The 24,803-nt window shown below is 40.1% G+C and overlaps 1 protein-coding gene across 1 annotated transcript; it reads right to left on the bottom strand.

Moving 5' to 3' along the window:
- Window positions 1–8,524: 8,524 nt before the first annotated feature.
- On the bottom strand, window positions 8,525–22,731 carry LOC124259373 (mesenchyme-specific cell surface glycoprotein-like). The gene is given in 12 exon segments (XM_046693500.1): window positions 8,525–8,627; window positions 9,377–9,600; window positions 10,494–10,757; window positions 12,415–12,452; window positions 14,192–14,251; window positions 15,001–15,177; window positions 17,792–17,906; window positions 18,970–19,038; window positions 19,040–19,100; window positions 19,506–19,701; window positions 20,596–20,814; window positions 22,539–22,731. Coding segments are annotated over 12 exon segments (1,719 nt in total).
- Window positions 22,732–24,803: the final 2,072 nt, after the last annotated feature.

Consider the following 24,803-nt stretch of genomic DNA (forward strand, 5'->3'; position numbering starts at 1 on the left):
TAATAGAATCCTTGTCAACATCAACATCATCATCATCATCATCATCATCATCATCGACTTAAATGCGACAGGTCAGGTTGACCTCCGATGGCATGCCACAGAAAAACGACATATTTCATCAGCTTGGCTGGCTAAAGTTTGATGAAAAAACAACCTGATGTCTATTTCTTATATATAAATATATGTTGTTATGGAAACAAAATCAAATAGTTTACTACTATTGACAGGTCACAAACGTTCAACCCTGACCAACGGAGCCTTGACATACAAAAATCTGACAACTCACTGTCGTGAGGATTCCCTTCAATAACAACGGCACTACTTTCCGCTGACCTAGATGTAGCCTTCATTTATTTCACCGGTGTCAGATTTCAACTGATACCGACGAAATTAACACACCTTTCTCACATATATTCAGGTAAATTGAAAACAAATGTATTTTGTCTTTTATTAATTACAATAACTACTATTGACACCAACACGTTTGTTCTAAATCTTCGTTTCGGGTCATGTCGACGTTGCAATATGACTCGCCCGCCATTAAACAATCTCTTGTGAACTTTGGAACTGCGCGGCTTGTTTGGGACGGCCCGGCCCGTCTGTTCTCGACAAGGCAGTACGAGTTATCCCCCTTTAATTAGCGTCTCCTCCACAGGGGCTTGTATTGCTGAAAATAATACGTCCCGGGTCCTACTTTCGTTCACTGATATCCATATACATATCCTTCTGTATATGTATATACACAAGTCACAAGTCCCTGTGATATATCAGCTAGCACTAACTCCATATATCCTTTTTATGAAACATATTCATGTAGTATAATGTCTTTGAGAATATATGTGTCCTTACGCATTGTATGAATTACCAATCACCGATTAACAGACACGTGTTTCAGATTGACATCTGTCAAATGATAATCCTGGTAACTTGGTTCATTTTCCGTTGCTATTTCAGGACATATTATTTCATTATAAACTTTAAAATTGCACAGAAAAAGATCCATGCCTTATGTGCAATAAACAAACGAAGTAATAACATTCACTAAACCACCAACAGAGACCCATACAAGTACACTCAAACGCACACACACACATACACATTTATATTCTCTCGCACACATACACACGTACACATAAATTCACACATACACAAACACGCGCGCGCGAGTACACACACGCCCCCCCAAAAAAAACAAAACAAACAAACAAACAAAAACACCCCCAAAAACACACACGCACGCACGCACACACATACAAGGAGGCAGTAGAAGTTGCTCCCTGATTACATCTATATATTCCCCTAAAATGACTTCCTACTTGGAGACTGCCCAAGTACATGTACATCATACAGTCAGAATCTTACAATCCACTCGCATAAACGTATGATCACTTTCCATATCTCACACCCATAGAAAGCACAGTAAATCATCATTTAAACAGCACCAACGACTAAACAAAACCACTAACATATTGTTATTGTAAGTGACACACATGTAGTTTATGTTGATTCGGTTAATTTCCTATAACATTTCAAATCTACAAAAATTTCCCCTCTTCCATCCACGTGGAAAACAATTCCAGCGAAGCGTGGCCAGGATGGGTTTCTAAGAAATACTTGTTGACATCGCCACATCACCGATTCCATATTTGTCCCGTGTCCTGTCAACATATCCTGTGTAAGACGGCGCCTCGTCAGCTCGCTACACGTTGTTGAATCGCTATTGTTGCTGGGTGTAATAGCCACGGAGATGGGACGAGTTGTCAACAAGGTCAGCAGGCGTTGTGAACATCTCTAGGGCGCAATGACATGACAGTGAGGTTGAACACTTTCACATGTAAGTTGGATTTAACTCCCGCTTGTTTATAGAAGGTGCATGACGTAATATATTACCTATCGGAAGGCGCTGCAGTGTACAGAGTTACATCCCTTGGCTTTGCGAGGATATGCTGATGGAGGGTTTGAATGTCAGTCTCCTTCACACTAGACATTAATAACAGATGCAGGTGAAGTATATAATGGCTTGCATATCTTAGATTCTCTCTCCTCCAGGCTTAAATTAGGCAGTATCATGGGTTCTATGTGCACGCACGCACGTACACACGTACGTGTACCCCATTGTGTTGACACTGAAGGGACCTAACTAAATACAGGTTTACTTCGAATTATAGGGGTTCAACACAAGCGCTAAGTCTTCGAATACTTCGATACATCTGTGAGTGAGTTTAGTTTTACGCCGCACTCAGCAATATTCCAGCTATATGGCGGCGGTCTGCAAATAATCGAGTCTGGACCAGACAATCCAGTGATCAATAGCATGAGCATCGATCTGCGCAATTGGGAACCAATGACATGCCTGACCACACGATCCCGTTGAAGTATTCGAAGACATAGCGCTTGTGTTGAACCCCTATAATTCGAAGTAAACGTGTATTTAGTTAGGTCCCTTCAGTGTCAACATAATGGGTTACACGTACGTGTGTACGTGCGTGCGTGCACATAGAACCCATGATAATGCCTAATCTAAGATTGGCAAGCCATTATATACTTCACCTGCATCTGTTATTAATGTCTAGTGTGAAGGTGACTGACATTCAAACCCTCTAACGATAAGCATGGGTTACTGAAGATTCATGCTTCCCCGGATCTTCCTGGGTGCCACAAAGTAGAGCTTACGACCCGAAGAGAGAAAGCCCCCTACAACCAACGCATAACTGCACATTCCCTTTGTAGAAAAGTCACTGAAAACCATGTCTTCAGACCTATTAATGTGATCTTAAGTGGTCAAAATCAGCATGCTAAAATCATATCTACACATTCCTTGAAATGGTATCATTTTATTGAATAAATCTTTCACAACATCAGCATTTTCTCAGGTTTATTTTTCTTTTTCATATGAACTCAGTGTGGCGTGAGATTTTTGTGTTTTGTGGTCAGAACGTCACATGAGTAGTAAGAACGTGAGTCTCAAGCCAAAGGCCTGACAGTTGACAGGTATGTAGAGGCTCAACTTTGATCTCCTTGTCCGTTCAATCTTTTAATTCCAGATATTGATTATGTCACAGAAAATTAAGTTTTTTGTTTTTGGTCACCAGACTGTCATAGATCAATATCCCGTGAACTATTTCATCGTCACATTCTTCTTCACGTATGAGAAACTGACGTGGTGTTTTGGCAACACGTACCCAACATTAGTGCCTTGTAAGCCAAAAACAAAACACCTTTCCAAATATATCTATCGTTTTTCGGAAAATAATCCGAAAACATCAGGCGTGTACTTTCTTTTGTTTTGATTTAAACATATTTTATTCTGTGAAGAAAGGGATGAGGAACAAGTTATCCAACTTAGGTAACCATCTCCCGAGTATTTACATGATAAATATACAACAACATACATGTAATATAGGAAAGAAATATAGTACAGAAATTGTAGAGACCTACGTACAGAGATAGTTATTAAGACATATGAAAATATTTTCAGCATTCAAGAAAAACACTTGCTATTTAATATGTAATGCTGAACTGCTTTAAATATTGCATGATTTTGAGTATATGATAAGTTCTTGCTGCCATATGAAAATGAATCTAAATTTAAAGCATCATCATGTACTTGTAATTTTAAAAGGTTAAACATTTTCGTTCTGTGTTCGTTATATGGGGAACAAACAGACATGGAGTGGTAAACATTTTCACATAAATTCCCACATTGACATTTTGAATCTGACCTAATGCCAACATTATATAGATCGTAATTCAATTCACTTACATGATATCTTAAATGAGTATGAATATTTTTTGTTTGCGGATACCTGTAGAAATATATGCTGGTACCATGACAATAGGTTTCTTCAAATATGATTTAAACGTCTCTGTTGATGGTAACATTCGCTTTTCTAATGGGATATTATTCCATGATATTGTCGTTGATGAGATAAAAGATTGACATGAGTGTTTAAGTCTATATGATGGTCTTACACAATTTTGTAAGGAAGTTCTGAGGAAGTATATCTATCAGATTAGAAGGTACATTACCACATTTCATTTTATGATATAATGTTAACTTTCTTCTTTCCCTACGTACTGATAATGTTTCACACCCAGTTTCACAATAGAGATATTTAAGTGATGTATAGTTTGGTAAACCAGTGACAATACGGGCTGCTTCCAGTTGTAGTTGTTCTAGTCTCAATGACTGTTCAGAATTACACCCATCCCAAACCTCGCAGGCATATTCAAAATGTGGTCTGATAAACATAATATAAATCTTATTCAAAATTTGGCTACATAGTAAGAATTTTAATTTACGCGTGGAGTTTATCATCTTAGAGCTTGATATTACTATTTGGTCAATATGCTTATTCCATTTTCCATCTGCCGAAAACGTTAGACCTAAGGTTTATGCTCATTTACATTACTGACTGACTTACTGACTGACTGAGTTTGGTTTTACGCCGCTTTTAGTAATATTCCAGCAACTTCACGGCGGGGGACACCAGAAATGGGCTTCACACATTGTACCCATGTGGGGATTCGAACCCGGGTCTTCGGCGTGTCATTTACATTACTAATTTCACATCCATCAAAGTATAAAGTTATGCTATCACTTTGTTTCTAAGGGTAAAAATGATAGCTTCTGTATAATTTGGATTATATTTAACCAGCCAAAGTTTTCCCCCAAAAGCTCAGCTTCTGTAGGTTGGAGTAAAAAGTAAACTCAAACAGTCTATGATCAATTGATGCAAATCCAAGTGATGTATCATCAGCAAACATCCTTGTCAAACAATCTAATTCATCAGCAATGTCATTTATGAAAATAATAAAAAGAAATGGACCCAATACTGATCCTTGGGGAACACCAGCTATCAAATATACCGGCTTGGATAATGCTCCATTCACAAAGACAGATTGCCTACGATTGCTTACATAACTTGACAACCACTGGAGCATGCTTCCTTTTAAACCATACATTTCCAATTTACACATAAGCCCCTTGTGCCAGACACGATCGAAGGCTTTGGAAACATCACAAAACACCATACAAAATATTTCCTTATTATCCAAAGATAGACATATTTGATTATACAATTCAAGTAATTGATATACGGTTGAGTGGCCTTTTTGTAAAACCAGCTTGGTACTTATAAGGTAAATTATTACAATGAAAATAATTACACAAATGTTTATAGACTACTCTTTCAAATACTTTTCCCAGACAATTTATGAGAGATATTGGTCTGTAATTTGAAACAGTGGAATGGTCACCTTTTTTAAATAATGGCAATAGATGTGCTACTTTCCATTTATTGGGATTCGTAGAGAATTGCAGTAAGTAATTGAATAAGAGACATAAACTTTACTTATTGAATCAACTGTTTTCTTGAGTAACTTATGGCTTATTCTATCTGGACCACAAGCCTTTTTCTCAGGTAAACATTCAATAATATCAGAAATTTCCTTTTGAGTTATAACGATGTCACATAACTCCTTATCAGTGCGTTTCCCAAAGTATGGTAAAATTTTATTGCCATCTTCTAACGTAGATACAGATTTAAAATATACATTCAACTTGGTAGCTTTTTCAAAATCAGTGAATAAGGATGGCCCATCTTCATTGTCATTGTTTTTTAGAGGTGATATATCTGACGTGACCTCTGATTTTCTAACTACATGACGTAGAATTTCCCAGTATGATGATTTGTTAACTGTGTATAACTCAGTGAGTAATTCATCTACATTTCCATAAAACATTTTCTTTGGCATAATACTTCATATTGTTTACTCTGTTTCTTGTAAGCTAGGGTGTCATTTTCCTTTCCAGTTCTTTTTGCTTGCTTTCTTAACCTATCTCGACGTCTACATTCACGTCTAAGTTCTAAATCAAACCATGGTTTGTGGTTTGGTCTTGTAGAAACTACTTTTGTTGGAATACACTTTCTAATCACCTCATCTAGTCTCTCATAGAAAACAGTACTCATGTCATCTACATTATCATATCTGTTAAATAAGTCATCCCAATCTAAACCATTTATAAGACTGTTCAAAATGACGAAATCTGCCTGGTTGTAACACCATACCTCTTTTTTGTAAGACTTTTTTGTCTATAAATTTTCATTGATTGATATGAAGGTTCCCTTGTGGTCAGATATGTTTCTATCAAAGTCAATCACACCACAATCACTGACATTTACATCATCACCTACTATAAAGGGGTCCAACAGAGTACTAGTTGTTGCGGTTACTCTAGAAGGGTCTTTAATTACGTTTCTTAATTGATTTCGTTCAAAGGTATTCTTCAGCTGACAACTCTTACCTGCTTACAGATTTTCATTCAAATCGACACTTTTATTTCTTTTGTTTGTCAGTTTACTATAGCAGATATAACCTGATATACGTTTTCAGGTCACATATGACTTGTATGGAGCTAGTCTTTCATGCATTCCATGAAAAACGTTTCTAATCTTGTGAAGTCGACATTTTGTCTATCCATTCATATCTTTCAAGTCAATGTACTGTGAATTTATAAGTTGCATTATACCATTCAAAAAAGGTAGGGGATACTGTATTAACAAGACTGATAAAATGCAAATGATGAAGTCAAGGAGGAAACAGATGATGAAGAGAAATTAAGGAAAATGTGACAATTTATTCCATTCCTTTGGAAATGTTTCATCTGTATGGATAAATATTACTTTTTCTCATATGCATTGGCATTGGCATTGGCTAGTGGTATGCTCGGAAAATGGAATATCCTCTACTTTCTTTAATGGTATATTTTTCGCGGAGCCCTTATTGGGAAATATCCTTCTGTGAGAGAGATATGTTTTTTGTGAACTGAGATAATTTGTACCCCTCAGCAATGCCGAGTAGACCATGGACCACGTACTTGTCTGAGACGCTGATCCTGTCAATCACTGCGGCCTGTCAGTAGTTTGATTGACAGGTTGTTCTGATGGTATGTTTCATGGGTCTAAGAGAACAACACGACACCATGTCTGAATAGTTGTCACTGGATTTAATGCAAAACATCTCGAGGAAACACACATGGTATATCCTGTGTATATCTACATTGTATCTGTATACATGGTGCGCATGCACACACACACACGCGCGCGCGCACACACACACACACACACGCACACACACACACACACACACACACACACACACACACACACACACACACACACACACACACACACACACATACACCCACACGTGAACATATCCAAGATTCACTACTTTCACACATACAATGTACCCCCGCAGATCTGCCAAGATGTATACTATGACATTTCATTTCTTGGACTTTAAAAGGGGCACGCACCTTTAAAAGCGCTCGTAAAATCTCCTTCGTTTCTTTTATGTGAGGGGTCAACACATACGTGTTGAGGGAGAATGCGACTGAAATTCGTTACAGGTAAATAGTGTAAAGATTCCAAACACTAGCTCGTAATTATTATGAATACACACATAATATATCTTAAATCATTATATATTACACAATTTCATATACACGAAAGCAGGAAACCTAAAGGAGAGAACCGAGAAAGGAGAGGACTCCACTCCACTTTTCAATAAAAGATTACAATTAATGATCACCAAATTAACACGCTTTTTGGGAGTCAGATGTTTCATTAAAAAGTGGTTAATTGAATAGAAAATATGTTGCTTCATTAAAATGTACAAACATTGGGTAGCCGCATTAGCGCTTAGTTAATACTTTAAGCATAAACATGTTTTTATTGTACTCCACAAATCTAAGCGTTTTAAAAATTAAAAAAACCCAGAAATACATGCATGACAATCAAATGTGCCTTTTCAGCTCAAATTCATATTGTCGGCATCAAGTTGTAATAACATTCATAAACGAGTCTTAATTGAAACAGGGGCGGTGGGGTAGCCTAGTGGTTAAAGAGTTGGCTCGTCACGCCGAAGACCCGGGTTCGAATCCCCACATGGGTACAATGTGCCCATTTCTGGTGTCCCCCGCCGTGATGTTGCTGGAATATTGCTAAACGCGGCGTAAAACCACACTCAGTCAGTCAGTCAGTCTTAATTGAAACAAAATAGTTTTACACAAACGTACCCAGTCAGATTACCTGAACAAACTCTCGCAGGAATGAATTACGGTTGTTTTACACGCATAGCCAAATTTATCACAAGTTCTTTTGATTTTCAGTTACATGGAAACAACTTTCCTTTGTTTCTAAGTTTAATCAAATGTGTATTTCTAGAGAAAATGGGCTTATAGGTGAATCTCTGTGTCACGGTATCGGAGACAAGCACTCCAAAGCTGGAGGATCTTTCTGGTAGCCATGGTTACATTAACTTCAGTTAGTGACTGATGTAGTGAGTGAGTTGAGGTAAACGAAAAGAGTATTTCACACATCACTCTACTCTAAACCATGGAATAGTTTAAACGATATCATAGGCATATAATCAGATTTATATATGTACATATTTACACCTGGCTTTGACCTCTAAAGCGTACTCAAGCTTAGTCAAACGTGAACTAACAACTATCAAGTTAATCGAGAACTTCCACATCCAAAATGGACAATGTCCCTGATACGGAGCCTCCGACAAACAGGATAGCTTTTCCTGTTGGACTCTTGGACGCATGGACAAACCTGGAAACAGAATAAACAAAAGTGAGTGAGTGAGTGGGTGAGTGAGTCACGCTCACAAACAAATGCACGCACACGTACATGCACGCACGCACGCACGCATCGGGTATGCGAATGGTGATGTAAATCTTTCGAGAGGATTGCCAACATAGTGAGTGAGTGAGTATTATTTACGCCTCTTTTAGCAATATTCCAGCAATACCACGACGGGGGACACCAGAAATGGGCATCACACATTGTACGCATGTGGGGAATCGAACCCAGGTTTTCGGCGTGACGAGCGGACGCTTTAACCGCTAGGCTAACCCACCGCCCCATTACCAGCAAATGTTCAAGTGTCACTCAACGTCTTCATTACATAGACCATTTCTGGTGTCCCCCGCCGTGATATTGCTGGAATATTGCTAAAAGCGGCGTAAAACCAAACTCAGTCACTCACTCATTCATTACATAGTATAATAGCTAAACCTACGAAACATCCATCAATCGTTATCATCCATCACTTGTACTAAACCGCATGAACTTTAATACATGCTGTTTTATGCCGCATTAACCAACACAACAACGTCAAGTAAGAGTTCGAGACGGGCTCAGACAAACCAACTGTTGATACTGTAGGTATAGATCCTTGCCCTCCTGGCATGGCATACAATAAGATATGTCACATGACATGACGACCAGATTCTTTTTTCAGTTGACATGGGGTGGCAGAGCCTATTCCGTCCCACGATCCAAGCAGGTTTGGAACTTACTTCATGTCCTCGCAGTCGATCTCCGTGAGATCCCGGTCATCATACATCTGCTGCCAGGTTCTTCCTCGAGTCTCGGGGATGCCGGAATAGATGTGCTGGAACTTCGGATGACTCAGGTCATCCTTGACGGAGTATGTGAAGATGGTGCCGGGTCTCTCGTTGGCGGCGAAGAAGAGCGTGTAGCCATCTACCTCCCCTACTGCAACTGACTCAGTCTCCGGGCCCTGGGGGGATAAGGTATTGGAAAGTTATGAAGTGGAATGGGTGAGTATGGTTTTACGCCGCATTTAGCAACAATGCAGCAATATCACGCGGGGGACACCAGAAATAGCCTTCACACATTCTACCCATATCAGGAATCGTACCAGGTCTTAAGCTTGACGATCGGACGCTTTAACCATAATACTACACCACCACCCCGATATGAGCGGATTAATTCAGAAAAATAAACTGGTCTGACTGTCAAAGTCTGGTTTTGCAGGCGTTAGACTTTTATCGCTTTGACAAACCATGGATCGTAATTAGACTCATAGCGGATCCTGCAGTAAACCCGTGGAAGGTAATTACGGCCACTTCGCCGGATCAACCGTCTAACCAGGATGGAACGTCAAAGGCTTAAAAGGGCGGTGAGGTATAGCTACCGTCCGTTTGATTTCATTAGAGACCGATGAATTGCTCACTTACACAAAATCTAATAATTGCAACAGAACCAAATGTTGTACAGTCATATAAAATGGACAGACCAACTCTGATGATTTGTCTCATAATTTTGGACACCCGAATAAAAAAGTTCTTTAACAAACGATAACTATTTTGGTGTCACTTTTCGCTAATTTTTAAGGGGGAGGACCACTTGGTAGTAGAACAGCTTATACAAGCAATACAAGTAGGCGATTATCATTATTATTAAAGCGTTCACCCGTTACGCCTAAAATCCGGGTTCGATTCCGCACATTAGTCCAATGTGTAAAGCCCCTTTCTGGTGTTCCCTGGCGTAAAGATAGCTTACGGTACAGTTTGAAAGACCACATAGAAATATACAGATTTCATTGGCCACATCATAGCATACTAGTAATTCTGAACACATTCTAAAAAGTCACAAACGTGAACAGCCTACCTTGTCATCAGATCTAGTGTCAAAATCATCGACAGGTCGATTATGTACATTATCGATTTCACAATTAAAGAGGTCATGTTCTGTTCTCAGTGTTCTTTCTGCGATGTCGTTGCCGCTGTCGTAGATGAGAGACATGTCTTCCGCTCTTCTGATAGACCAGCCTCTTCCGCCAAACACATACATGTCCTTCAAGAATCCCTGACTGTCTTTTTCCGCTGGACTAACAGCAAATTTGAGGCGTCCTGTGCAATACAACACACACATCTGTAGACATGAAACTCACTTATTCCGTGGACAGTTGGGGTTTAGTTCCAACTATATGGCGGCGGGCTGTAACTTTTCGCGTGTGGACCAAACAATCAAGTGATCAACATCATGAGCATCAACCTACGTTACTGGGATACGATCACGTGTTAACCAAGTCAGCGAGCCTGACCACCCGATCCCGTTTGTCGCCTCTTACGACAAGCATGGGTTACTGAAGACCTATTCTAACTCGGATCTTCACAGGTGTAGGGTTTAGCCAAGGGATTAAATGGTTCGCTTGCCATATCGAAGGACCAGGTGTAGATGGATATTTGTTATCAGTTGAAATGTACAGCGAGTTTGTTTTGTAACTGAAATTTGAAAATTGGTGGTTAAAAGGGGTTTAACGTCGTACTTAAGAATATTTCGCCCATATGACGACTTGCATGCATGTGTATGTGTATACTAGCCCAGACTTAAGCTGGTTTTATAGTGCTAGCAGTTGAGCATGAATACCCCACTCAGACACATTATACTGACTCCGAGCCGACCAGTCCTTTTCGTACCCATTAATGCCGAGCGCCAGGCAGGGACCAACAAGTACCATATTTTAACATCTTTTGGTATGACGCGGCCGGGGATTGAACCCGCCTTCTTTCGGTCTTCGGGCGGACGCTCTAACCATTACACCACGGAGGCGGTCGAAAGAACTGTTAGATTATGTAGTGTGAGCATCACTCGTTCCGGCAACAGTTTCCAAAAGGTAAACTGTGACTGGGTAATTATGGGTGAAAATGTAATGGTTCCATGACGACTGGGGTAAGGAATGTACAGATTTTAGACAAATTATATTTTCCCTAAAACCAATGAGTCATATTCTTTATAAATAAATAAAGTTATAAATCACATATATGATAAACCTTACATAAAAATATAGTTTATTTCGTTTCTCAGACTGGTATGATATTTATTGTAGTATATTTGTAGTTTGGCTTGGTTTGGTTTGGTTTGGTGTGGTGGCGTGGCGGTATGGTAAGGGTGTGGCGTGGCGTGGCGTGGCGTGGCGTTGTGTGTGTTCTGGTTTGTTGTGATGTGGTGTGTGGTGTGGTATGGTAAGGGCGTGTGGGCGTGGTGGCGTGGCGTGGCGTGGCGTGGTTTGGTGTGTTCTGGTGTGGTGTGTGGTGTGGTATGGTACGGCGTGGCGTGGCGTGGCGTGGCGTGGCGTGGCGTGGTTTGGTGTGTTCTGGTGTGATGTGATGTGGTTTGTGGTGTGGTATGGTACGGCTTGGCGTGGCGTGGTTTGGTGTGTTCTGTCGTGATGTGGTGTGTAATACAGTACAACCTATGTTACATTTGGGTTTACATTTGCATATTACAGTACAGAATAAAGTACATATTTGGGTTTAGGTCTCATATTTCGGACCCTAATCACCAGCATATGAATCAGCCGCTCAGCCACGCAGCTTCCACAAAATGGAAGTCTGACAACGGGTCGTCTAGATATATCACGCACTTTAAGTACTACCTTGACAAGTGGAAATTGGCCCAGCTGCCATGACAGAGCCTGTGAATCACAATGCATTATAGAAAGTGGTCCAATGCAACATTTGTTATATTTGGGACTGTGTATTTGTGTAATGTATTTCTTCCCTCTGTTATGAATATAATCCCTGACTGTCTTTTCCGCTGGACTAACAGCAAATTTGAGGCGTCCTGTGCAATACAACACACACATCTGTAGACATGAAACTCACTTATTCCGTGGACAGTTGGGGTTTAGTTCCAACTATATGGCGGCGGGCTGTAACTTTTCGCGTGTGGACCAAACAATCAAGTGATCAACATCATGAGCATCAACCTACGTTACTGGGATACGATCACGTGTTAACCAAGTCAGCGAGCCTGACCACCCGATCCCGTTTGTCGCCTCTTACGACAAGCATGGGTTACTGAAGACCTATTCTAACTCGGATCTTCACAGGTGTAGGGTTTAGCCAAGGGATTAAATGGTTCGCTTGCCATATCGAAGGACCAGGTGTAGATGGATATTTGTTATCAGTTGAAATGTACAGCGAGTTTGTTTTGTAACTGAAATTTGAAAATTGGTGGTTAAAAGGGGTTTAACGTCGTACTTAAGAATATTTCGCTCATATGACGACTTGCATGCATGTGTATGTGTATACTAGCCCAGACTTAAGCTGGTTTTATAGTGCTAGCAGTTGAGCATGAATACCCCACTCAGACACATTATACTGACTCCGAGCCGACCAGTCCTTTTCGTACCCATTAATGCCGAGCGCCAGGCAGGGACCAACAAGTACCATATTTTAACATCTTTGGTATGACGCGGCCGGGGATTGAACCCGCCTTCTTTCGGTCTTCGGGCGGACGCTCTAACCATTACACCACGGAGGCGGTCGAAAGAACTGTTAGATTATGTAGTGTGAGCATCACTCGTTCCGGCAACAGTTTCCAAAAGGTAAACTGTGACTGGGTAATTATGGGTGAAAATGTAATGGTTCCATGACGACTGGGGTAAGGAATGTACAGATTTTAGACAAATTATATTTTCCCTAAAACCAATGAGTCATATTCTTTATAAATAAATAAAGTTATAAATCACATATATGATAAACCTTACATAAAAATATAGTTTATTTCGTTTCTCAGACTGGTATGATATTTATTGTAGTATATTTGTAGTTTGGCTTGGTTTGGTTTGGTTTGGTGTGGTGTGGTATGGTAAGGCGTGGCGTGGCGTGGCGTGGCGTGGCGTGGTTTTGTGTGTTCTGGTTTGTTGTGATGTGGTGTGTGGTGTGGTATGGTAAGGTGTGGCGTGGTGTGGCGTGGCGTGGCGTGGTTTGGTGTGTTCTGGTGTGGTGTGTGGTGTGGTATGGTACGGCGTGGCGTGGCGTGGCGTGGCGTGGCGTGGCGTGGTTTGGTGTGTTCTGGTGTGATGTGATGTGGTTTGTGGTGTGGTATGGTACGGCTTGGCGTGGCGTGGTTTGGTGTGTTCTGTCGTGATGTGGTGTGTAATACAGTACAACCTATGTTACATTTGGGTTTACATTTGCATATTACAGTACAGAATAAAGTACATATTTGGGTTTAGGTCTCATATTTCGGACCCTAATCACCAGCATATGAATCAGCCGCTCAGCCACGCAGCTTCCACAAAATGGAAGTCTGACAACGGGTCGTCTAGATATATCACGCACTTTAAGTACTACCTTGACAAGTGGAAATTGGCCCAGCTGCCATGACAGAGCCTGTGAATCACAATGCATTATAGAAAGTGGTCCAATGCAACATTTGTTATATTTGGGACTGTGTATTTGTGTAATGTATTTCTTCCCTCTGTTATGAATATATTACAGTAAAATGCGTTAAGTCTGTCTTGAGCAGTTAAGCCATGTCACGACTAAAGGACGCCGAGTTAAAAGTTCACTCACCAAGCACAGTATTATTCCCCAGTTGAGCCTGTGTTGTGTAGTCGATATTCCGCCACACGTCTTTAACAGAAACGTTCAATACATGGGTAACATCATGAACATGGCCTACCGGAAGGGAACCACGAGTCTTTGGTAATCTATTCCTCTTTTCCATTAAAATATAATCAAATGCCTTTCTTTCAAGTTACTCATGGCGTTGAATGAAATTATATTTAATGTTAAACAAAATATAGGAATGGTATTGATAGAATTAATTTTATTTTACGTTGTCAAAATTTTGTATGATAGACTGACTGACTAACTGAGCTTGGTTTTACGCCGCATATTGCAATATTCCAGCAACATCACGGCGGGGGACACCAGAAATGGGCATCACACAGTGTACCCATGTGGGGATTCGAACCCGGGTCTTCGGCGTGACGAGCCAAAGCTTTAACCACTAGGCTACCCCACCGCCCCTTGTATGACAGAGATATCTGTTTGCTTACATATTGTTGCATACTTTGGGAACGGATAGCTGTGTCGCCGGAGCCACGAAATGTATCTATATTATTTTTGATGGTTTGTTGTCTAACGCCACACCCTGCAGCATCCCAGCTCTATATCGACTACCTCTTAATTATCGCGTCGGAACCAGACAATCCAGTGATCAACTTCATGAGCATTGATATACACAACTGGGAGTATATATATTATATACTGTTTAAAGAAGCGTTAAACCACTCGATCAAATGTATAGTTTGTATCGATAATGTGCTCGCACAGGACGTTAAGATATTATGTGTCAGCATATCTGAGTTATTGCATACCATGTGGTGGTATATCGGAACCACGTGACTCCTCCGACCATTGATAGCCGCCATACGAATAATCCTTGGAGTCTCCCTCGTTGGCGAGCACAAGATAGTTGCCGCCTTTGAACTGGAAGTGCACGAAGGTGTCCGGCTGGTACATGCCGTAGACGTTGTAGGCGTTCATGTGGGCACCTGCAGCAGGATGAAGTATCATCAGTGAAGGGAGAGTGTGGGTTTAATGTCATCATGACAATATCAGTGAAGGCGGAGAGCCGGTTTAATGTCATCATGGCAATATCAGTTCAGAGTGAGTGTGGGTTTAATGTCATGACAATATATCAGTGAAGGCAGAGTGTGGGTTTAATGTCATCATGGCAATATCAGTGAAGGGAAAGTGTGGGTTTAATGTCATGACAATATATCAGTGAAGGCAGAGTGTGGGTTTAATGTCATCATGGCAATATCAGTGAAGGGAAAGAGTGGGTTTAATGTTATCATGGCAATATATCAGTGAAAGCAGAGTGTGGGTTTAATGTCATCATGACGATACCTGTTCATTGTGAGTGTGGGTTTAATGTCATCATGACAATATCAGTGAAGGGAGAGTGTGGGTTTAATGTCATCATGACAATATATCAGTGAAGGCAGAGTGTGGGTTTAATGTCATCATGGCAATATCAGTGAAGGGAAAGTGTGGGTTTAATGTCATGACAATATATCAGTGAAGGCAGAGTGTGGGTTTAATGTCATCATGGCAATATCAGTGAAGGGAAAGAGTGGGTTTAATGTTATCATGGCAATATATCAGTGAAAGCAGAGTGTGGGTTTAATGTCATCATGACGATACCTGTTCATTGTGAGTGTGGGTTTAATGTCATCATGACAATATCAGTGAAGGGAGAGTGTGGGTTTAATGTCATCATGGCAATGTCAGTGAAGGGAGAGTGTAGGTATAATGTCATCATGGCAATATCAGTGAAGGGAGGGTGGGTTTAATGTCATCATGACTATATCAGTTCAGAGTGAGTGTGGGTTTAATATCATCATGGCAATATATCAGTGAAGGCAGAGTGTGGGTTTGATGTCATCATGGCAATATCAGTGAAGAGTGAGTGTGGGTTTAATAGTCACCATGACGATATCAGTGAAGAGTGGGTGTAGGTTTAATGTCATCATGACTATATCAGTTCAGAGTGAGTGTGGGTTTAATATCATCATGGCAATATATCAGTGAAGGCAGAGTGTGGGTTTAATGTCATCATGGCAATATCAGTGAAGAGTGAGTGTGGGTTTAATAGTCACCATGACGATATCAGTGAAGAGTGGGTGTAGGTTTAATGTCATCATGACTATATCAGTGAAGAGTGAGTGTGGGTTTAATGTCATCATGGCAATATCAGTTCAGAGTGAGTGTGGGTTTAATGTCATCATGACAATATCAGTGAAGAGTGAGTGTTGGTTTAATGTGATCATGACAATATCAGTGAAGAGTGAGTGTAGGTTTAATGTCATCATGACGATATCAGTGAAGAGTGAGTGTGGGTTTAATGTCATCATGGCAATATCAGTGAAGAGTGAGTGTAGGTTTAATGTCATCATGGCAATATCAGTGAAGAGTGAGTGTAGGTTTAATGTCATCATGTCAATATCAGTGAAGGGTGAGTGTAGGTTTAATGTGATCATGACGATATCAGTGAAGAGTGAGTGTGTGTTTAATGTCATCATGGCAATATCAGTGAAGAGTGAGTGTGGGTTTAATGTCATCATGGCAATATCAGTGAAGAGTGAGTGTGGGTTTAATGTCATCATGGCAATATCAGTGAAGAGTGAGTGTTGGTTTAATGTCATCATGACGATATCAGTGAAGAGTGAGTGTTGGTTTAATGTCATCATGACGATATCAGTTCAGAGTGAGTGTGTGTTTAATGTCATCATGGCAATATCAGTGAAGAGCTAGCGTAGGTTTAATGTCATCATGACGATATCAGTGAAGAGTGAATGTGGGTTTAATGTCATCATGGCAATATCAGTGAAGAGTGAGTGTGGGTTTAATGTCATCATGACAATATCAGTGAAGAGTGAGTGTAGGTTTAATGTTATCATGGCATTATATCAGTGAAGGGAGAGTGTAGGTTTAATGTCATCATGGCAATATATCAGTGAAGGGAGAGTGTAGGTTTAATGTCATCATGACAATATCAGTGAAGGGAAAGTGCGGGTTTAATGTCATCATGGCAATATCAGTGAAGAGTGAGTGTGGGTTTAATGTCATCATGACAATATCAGTGAAGAGTGAGCGTGGGTTTAATGTCATCATGACAATATCAGTGAAGGCAGAGTGTGGGTTTAATGTCATCATGACAATATCAGTGAAGGCAGAGTGTGGGTTTAATGTCATCAGGGCAATATCAGCGAAGGCAGAGTGTGGGTTTAATGTCATCATGGCAATATCAGTGAAGAGTGAGTGTGGGTTTAATGTCATCATGGCAATTTCAGTTCAGAGTGAGTGTGTGTTTAATGTCATCATGGCAATATCAGTGAAGAGTGAGTGTGGGTTTAACGTCATCATGACAATATAGGTGAAGAGTGAGTGTGGGTTTAATGTCATCATGACAATATATCAGTGAAGGGAGAGTGTAGGTTTAATGTCATCCTGAAATATCAGTGAACGGTGTTATGTAGGTTAAATAACAAACATTGAGATGGCTGTGTATGGGATGTAACCTTCCCGTGTTCCTAGTTGTTTGTGTCAATTGGAAAACGCCCTGTTTCCTGCTTGATGTGTTAATGTTGTACGAAAGCTTACCGCCGTCCTTATCACTTGGATCCAGTTTTAATGAGCTCCAGTTCTTATATCCCAGCCCATACACCTCCGATATTGTCTGAGTCTCGAGGTCAACAGTCGCCACAGCATTGTTCTCCTGTCAACAATAGTTACATCTTTAGCGGAACTATACGTGAGTGAACTGACAAGAAGTGTGTTTAGCGTCGCATAGAACATGACAGGATGATGGCGGCAGGATCGTCAAGATGACGTTGATCTGATATGTTTATTAACGCAACTAATAGAACACGAATCCCAATCGTGGCAATCCAACCACGAGTAATGTCTTATTTACCATTTAACCATTAAAGTTGTTTCTCATAGTTAGGACCCCAGCTATATGATTATAACTATGTCTTAGCAGCTTGAGGATTATCATTATCATACCAGAACCACCCCACAACACATCACACATTCCCATCCTCCATCTTCCTAATATGTAAAACATAATAAAATGCAATGCAATGAAATAAAATAATTTATTAATAGGCACCACATTGTAGTATAGCTAATATATTTCGTGGCGATCTACCTAAGATATTCTGTGCATAGAGTGAAATGGTCGGAGTACTTTTGAATATTCTAAAAAGTCCTTGGTTTATAATGCCCGCGTCGTTCCAAAGCCACAACACAAATTGTCTTGGCCGATTTCGGCCAATATTTTATTTGATAAAAATGGAAATCTGTGTTTAAAATGTAAACTTCGAAATTAGAACGACGGGCAGTCTATATCGAGGGGTTAAATGAATCTTCCCCAGAAAGGTATAACTTTGCTTTTTGTTTTGTAATGTTTGCCTGACAACGCATATTAACACTAAGGACCAGAAACAAACTCGACAGGCTCTATCTTAATGGCATTATAATTTATGCAGCTATGTTCTGTATTACCCCAGCTTGCAGTACATACGCAATGATGGGGCGGACAAGGTTATCATATAAAGTATTAAATACCTCATAGGACATTCCTCTGACAGAGTTAAATGTATTAAGGAAGGTTTGGTTTCAGAGAAATATATCTATTGATTATAGTAATACATCAAGAGTATTTCCGAAGCCCAGTCCAGTTTTAATACGCTGTTTAACCATATTGCAGCACAAAGCTATTCATTTAACTGTAGTGTTGATAGTGATGACGACCCTCCAGTGTATCAACACCTTACCTGCAGCATTATGTACGCCTTGCTGTCGTCAGCGTTGATGGCGATGTATTCGGGTTCCACGTCGTGGGAGAAGGGGGTTATTGTTCGCTTGGTGCGCGTGTCGGACGCCGGAACCTGCCAGGAATGGTACTCTACGAACCAAGAAATGCATTACCCTGTCTGTGAATGTGTAGCAGGCTGAACGTAATGGATTAGGATAGGATCCTATGCTGGCCTGTACCGTGTCTGAGTGTAAGTAAGTAAGTAAGTAAGTAAGTAAGTAGGTAGGTAAATAAAAAAGGAGCACGGGCCAAGCGAACCAGTGGTTGCTGACATGAGCAAATACCTCGGATATGTGAAACGTTTACTTAGACACACGCACGCACGCCCCTAACACATTTCTTTCTTCCTTTGATGGATCCTGTCTCAGATCTATTCTATTACTCGTTTATTATACGTCGACATACACTAGTTTCGCGCTGATTGCTTTCTGCAAGGGGAACCAAACACAGATGGAAATAACTTCCAAGTTCTAAATTGTCGGTGACAGTCTATACCTATCGTTAAATCGTTCAAAATCCAGCGTGGATATTATCATGTCGGTCCCGATACCCCAGGGGAAGTTGACGATGACGACGAGTCCCGGGGGGTCAGTGATGTGGTTTGGGGGGTACTCGTACGCCTCGCCCTCCACGGCTACGACAATCTTCTTACAGTCCTTCGTCGGCTTGACCATGTCTGGAATAGCGCCCACTGGAACAGAGAGATATGATGATATGAGATATGATGCCCAAGGTCATTATATGATACGCAACATGAGTGAGTGAGGTAAACGGATTTTACAGCCCTACAGCTTAACCAAAGTGGCATTAGGTTTGTGCCTCTGAAAATGTGATATTGGGGCAATATCTAACCAGTCTCATAACGACTGATTTGAGACCTCTTGTTTGAAGTTAGTTTGACCCCAAGGCTATGTACCGTTTCTGACGTGAATAGTCTAGAATTTCATCAAATTCTAAAGCCATTTTTAAATCGCCATTATGTTGTCCTAAACGAGCCTTGCCAACAATGTCACTTTCATAGCTACTGTTGTGGTATATTTATGACTTCATCGTAGTCAGATGACCGTGATCTTTATAAGCTTTGGTCCAGAGACGAAAGAGCACTTTTCAAGACCGACCACTCACGAGGCCTCGTCTACATTGAACTTTCAACAGCTGTCAACAAACTTCAATCAGTATATCTACAAGGATCAAGACTTGGTGACTACAGACATTTAGTCAATACTTTAGATTTGTGACCCAATCGTGTTGTATTAGAAATCTGTACTGTCATTCATTGTAACCTTGCTTATATTTTATTCAATATATAATTGAATAATAAACTCGGTTGTGTTTTATTTTGCTGGTTTAAACGGGACTCACAAGCCTTTTATAGCAGTAATTTCTAAACCGTATAAAAAATTACTTCCTACTGAGCCCCGCACAGCGACCCCTTATACACAGGAAAATACAACTAGTCATCATTAACGTTACGTGTGACCGTTGTCTACACATCATACCTGTTGCTACATACACACTTTGGATAATAAATGACAAAACAAATTCGTGATAATTGACTGTTCCATTTCATTAATGCTTCTCTGACCTTGAACTTGAAGAACTTCATTGATCTGTTTGGTGGCGGGGTTGTATTTCAAGACTATCATCTTGCCATTGGCTCGGTCTGTTCTGTTGTCCATGGCCGTGAAGATGTGACCCCCGCAGAACTCCACGTCCGTGAACTCCATGCCCGGATATTCCAGGTGGGCCGCGACCTTCATATTGTTGGGGTCAGACACGTCGATAGCGTGCACGACCGTGTCACCTGGCAACAACAAGGAAATAAAAAGATGAAATCATTGATGTCAACGAGTTCAAATGGTTAAAACTGCTCTTCGGGTGTAGTAGCACATGCAAATGTTTGACCCTACACAGGACACTATAATTTCAATTGTTCTTATCAAGTTTAAGATAGATTACAGTCCTCTCACGTGTAGGCTAAATGGCCGAGGTTTAAAGCTTTGGTTTGCAACACCGAAGGCCCTGGTTCGACTACCTGCGATTTGTGAAACCCATTCTGGTGCTCCAAGTGGTGGTATGTCTAGAATATTAGTAAAACCGGCGTAAAACCATACTCACTCACTGACCCATAACTTGAAATTATCTCAAGCGGTGTCAAGGCTTAGTCAGTCAGTCACTCACTCACTTACTCACTCACTCACTCGCCAACCCATCCATGTATTCACTCTTTGAGTCAGGTATGCTTTTCTCTGTTCACACCAAGCCTAAGGGGTCAACAAGTACACAACTCTATTGACACACAGGCTATGACCTTCTAAACCACAGTGTTTTACCTGATAGTACCAAGATTAAGATAGTGCCATCAAAGACAGTGATTTGCAATTTCGGTCTGTGTATGTAAATATGAAAAGCTTTTGCTCTAGAATGGGTATTGATTTTTGTTTTATAAATCTTTTCTAAATTCTAATTCTAATGATAATCTGCGACTGTATTACATTTCAACCGTCAACTGAAACTTATTGCTAAGCAGTTCTCATTTTCTAAACACAATCAACGTGACAAAATATGTTTCGTTTTTTCAATCTCGTTTCAAATCCATTTCAAACATGAAGTTAACAGCATGCAACAGAACCTCCAATAAATGTAACCTGTAAAGAAGTCATCATGAAATCAAAATACCGTATTACCTTTGATCAATATATACAAAAACGTTCGTGAAGAATATAGAAGTTCCAAATATGAAATAATATACAGTACGAGCAAACTGACTGATTAATTTTAACATTTCTGCTATAATTAGGTTAACACACTCTTTCCAGTGATCCATGCATATATTTTTCACAGCTATTTTCCCCTTTACCTCAGACAGAATCTGATTTTGAGGATATTGAAGGTTGAATGTTGTCTGACATTCTACGTTCTACATTTAAAGAACGCTTATAAATATTGTGTTCGACAACATATTAAATGTTCACCAACTTTCCAAATATTTTAGCCGACTTATATACACCTGTTCAACAATTACATCAACTTGATATGTCTCTCGTGTTTATGTCCTGTTGTGAATAACTGATGGTTCAACCTTTCCCCGTTTATCAAACTATTCTACCACCAACATCCCTTGATGAAGTTCCGAAAAAATACCAACAACGTTGAAAGATGGCAGATGTTTATTGTGCATGAGATAGGTATTCATTATATATTACGGCACACACACACACACACACACACACACGCACGCACGCACGCACGCACGCTCGCACGAACGAACGCACGCACGCACTCACACACGCGGGCATAACTATAGAGATGTAAACCACCATTTAACCCTTAACCTTTAAACAACGTCGCAAGACAAGGGACAACAAACATAACCATATTTTCAAATGCTTACATTTTGTATCTTCTCATAGAAACGGTCTTCTTTTCAGTTTTCATGTCATTTGTGTTATCCGTTGACGTAAACATATTTAACGGCAAGGATCCTATTTTCCTAATTTCAGTAACATGCAAAGACACCGAACTCACCGACTGTGTAGAGAATCTTGTTGTCAGAATCATATGACACCTGTTCCACTGACACTTCAAAGAGATCGTATTTTGGACCATTCTGGTAGGTGTACGGCAGATATAACGTCGATCGCCGCCTTAGTCGCACGTTAATATCAGCCTGAGCTACCGTTACCGTTCCAACAGCCAGACACATCAACAGTTTCAACATCGTGGACAGCATTCGATGTCTGGCGTGTGACGTTCTGAACACGATTGTTTGGTTTGGTGTGTGTAGGAAGCCTATATATGGAAGAAGGTAGCACGAGTTACACTCTCAGAAATCACGAGTGTTAACACTGATAATTCAATGTTGGCTTTCACATGGAGCAATGCTACACATATCTGAAAAGTTCTTTTTGATAAGGTGAAGTCGGTGAAACAGTTTTAAGATGTCTACTGAACAAGTAAAATCAGGTATTAGCTGTCTAAAGACCTTCTTAGTTAACAATCTGGATTTAAAGGCGGAAAACAATACAATTTTCATTGTCCTTGATCTGATCATGAGACTTTGACCAGAACCTAGATTTTCATACAATGGACTATCAATAAATATAAGTAGTACTACATATTTCGCACAGATGTATTTTGCTTTTTACATATTTTATTTTTGAATTTGAAAAAGGCTCTGTCGCTTGTATTTCATGCACAACGAAAAAAGCTAGAATGACCAACCTCGTATTTTCTGCTCCACGTGAAAGAGCAATATGCAGCCAAGAAGTTTGTTTAATAACAAAACACTCCTTGACTGATAGTTAAACCGCCATCAGGTGTGATACAAAATAACTCGTAGATGATGTGTTAACGTGTGTTAAAAACGTCAATGGAATGATGATACGGTAAATGCATCTCAGAGAATTTCTCATTTATAAATAATCGGTCTTCTGTCAAAGCATATTCCACAGTGACTAAAAGGCAGAATTGTCAAGAAACTGATATGGACCCAGGAAAGTCCGAGTAATCTAGTGTTGCGAGGATATTCACTTCCATTTGTTGTGTTATTGGCATTGGCTAATCACAGAAGTCTTATTAAAGGTACGGCAAAGTGTGGAGTGAGTGAGTGTGGTTTTACGCCGATATTAGCAATATTCCAGCAATATCATGGCAAAAGAAACCAGAAATTGGTCATGCGGGGAATCGAACCCGATTCAGCTAAAGTGTGGATGTGACCTCCAAAAGCTTCACTATTTTCTACACTTTTGTTATGAGGATGTGTTTTAGTCAATTAACTTTTAGCTATTATGGGTCACAAAAGGTTAAAGTGCTGAGTGTAGATTTGAACTGGCATCTTGAGCTTGAGCTGTGTAATTTCACCTGTTAAGAGTGGGCTGGGGAGTTTCCTCCCCTTTGTTGTCTATTTGCTTCCGGCGGATGCTTTGGAAGCTGTCAGAATTTTTTTAAATGATTGTGTTGTGGCGTGTTTTTGTTGGAATTCTTCAAAACTATATAATATGTACATTAGGGATGGTTGTTGAGATGAGGGACAACTGCTTTGGATTTACGCTCAATAGACCTATCACTCGTCTACATTGACCTAACAACAACTGACACCAATCTTCAATCAGTCATCTGTTTTCACTGGGAATATCAAACCTTTGGTGAGTTATTATTTTAGATTTGTGACCCAATATTTTAGATTTGTGACCCAATATTTTAGATTTGTGACCCAATATATTAGATTTGTGACTCAATTGTATCTGTACTGTCATTCGTTGTAACCTTGTTTATTCAATATATTTAGGAGATAAACCTACTGTGTGGGAAAATCAGAGGTATATAACGAAATTATAATAGCTCTAAATTTCATTTAAAACCGAACGCGTAGCGTGAGGTTTTAAATGAACAATTTAGAGCTATTATAATTTCGTTATATACCTCTGATTTTCCAACACAGTAGGTTTATCTCCATTCTACCATGACAATTTTATGAACAATTTCAGATGGAGCTCTTTCTTTGGTTACGAGTCAATACGTGAAGCGGCCTCGCATTCCAATCTCAAGTGGTATCGCCCGAAACGGGGTGTTTGGTGGCAAACCGTCAATGACTAACAAACTCCAGATTCAGTAATAACAAATCACGTTTTGTTTTTTCAATGCATCAATCACCAATCATTAACTGATAAGTTGGAAAACATATATCAAATAAGTTTAAAAAGCTTGGTTCACATTTGAAAATTCCACTGTAGACCATTTCCCTACCAGAATAGTGGCAGCAACCTCATGGCCTTGACCTTTTCTCGAAGT

Source organism: Haliotis rubra, unplaced genomic scaffold (genome assembly GCF_003918875.1).
Source record: "Haliotis rubra isolate DU_JTF1 unplaced genomic scaffold, ASM391887v1 Scf72, whole genome shotgun sequence".
NCBI classification, from domain to species: domain Eukaryota; kingdom Metazoa; phylum Mollusca; class Gastropoda; order Lepetellida; family Haliotidae; genus Haliotis; species Haliotis rubra.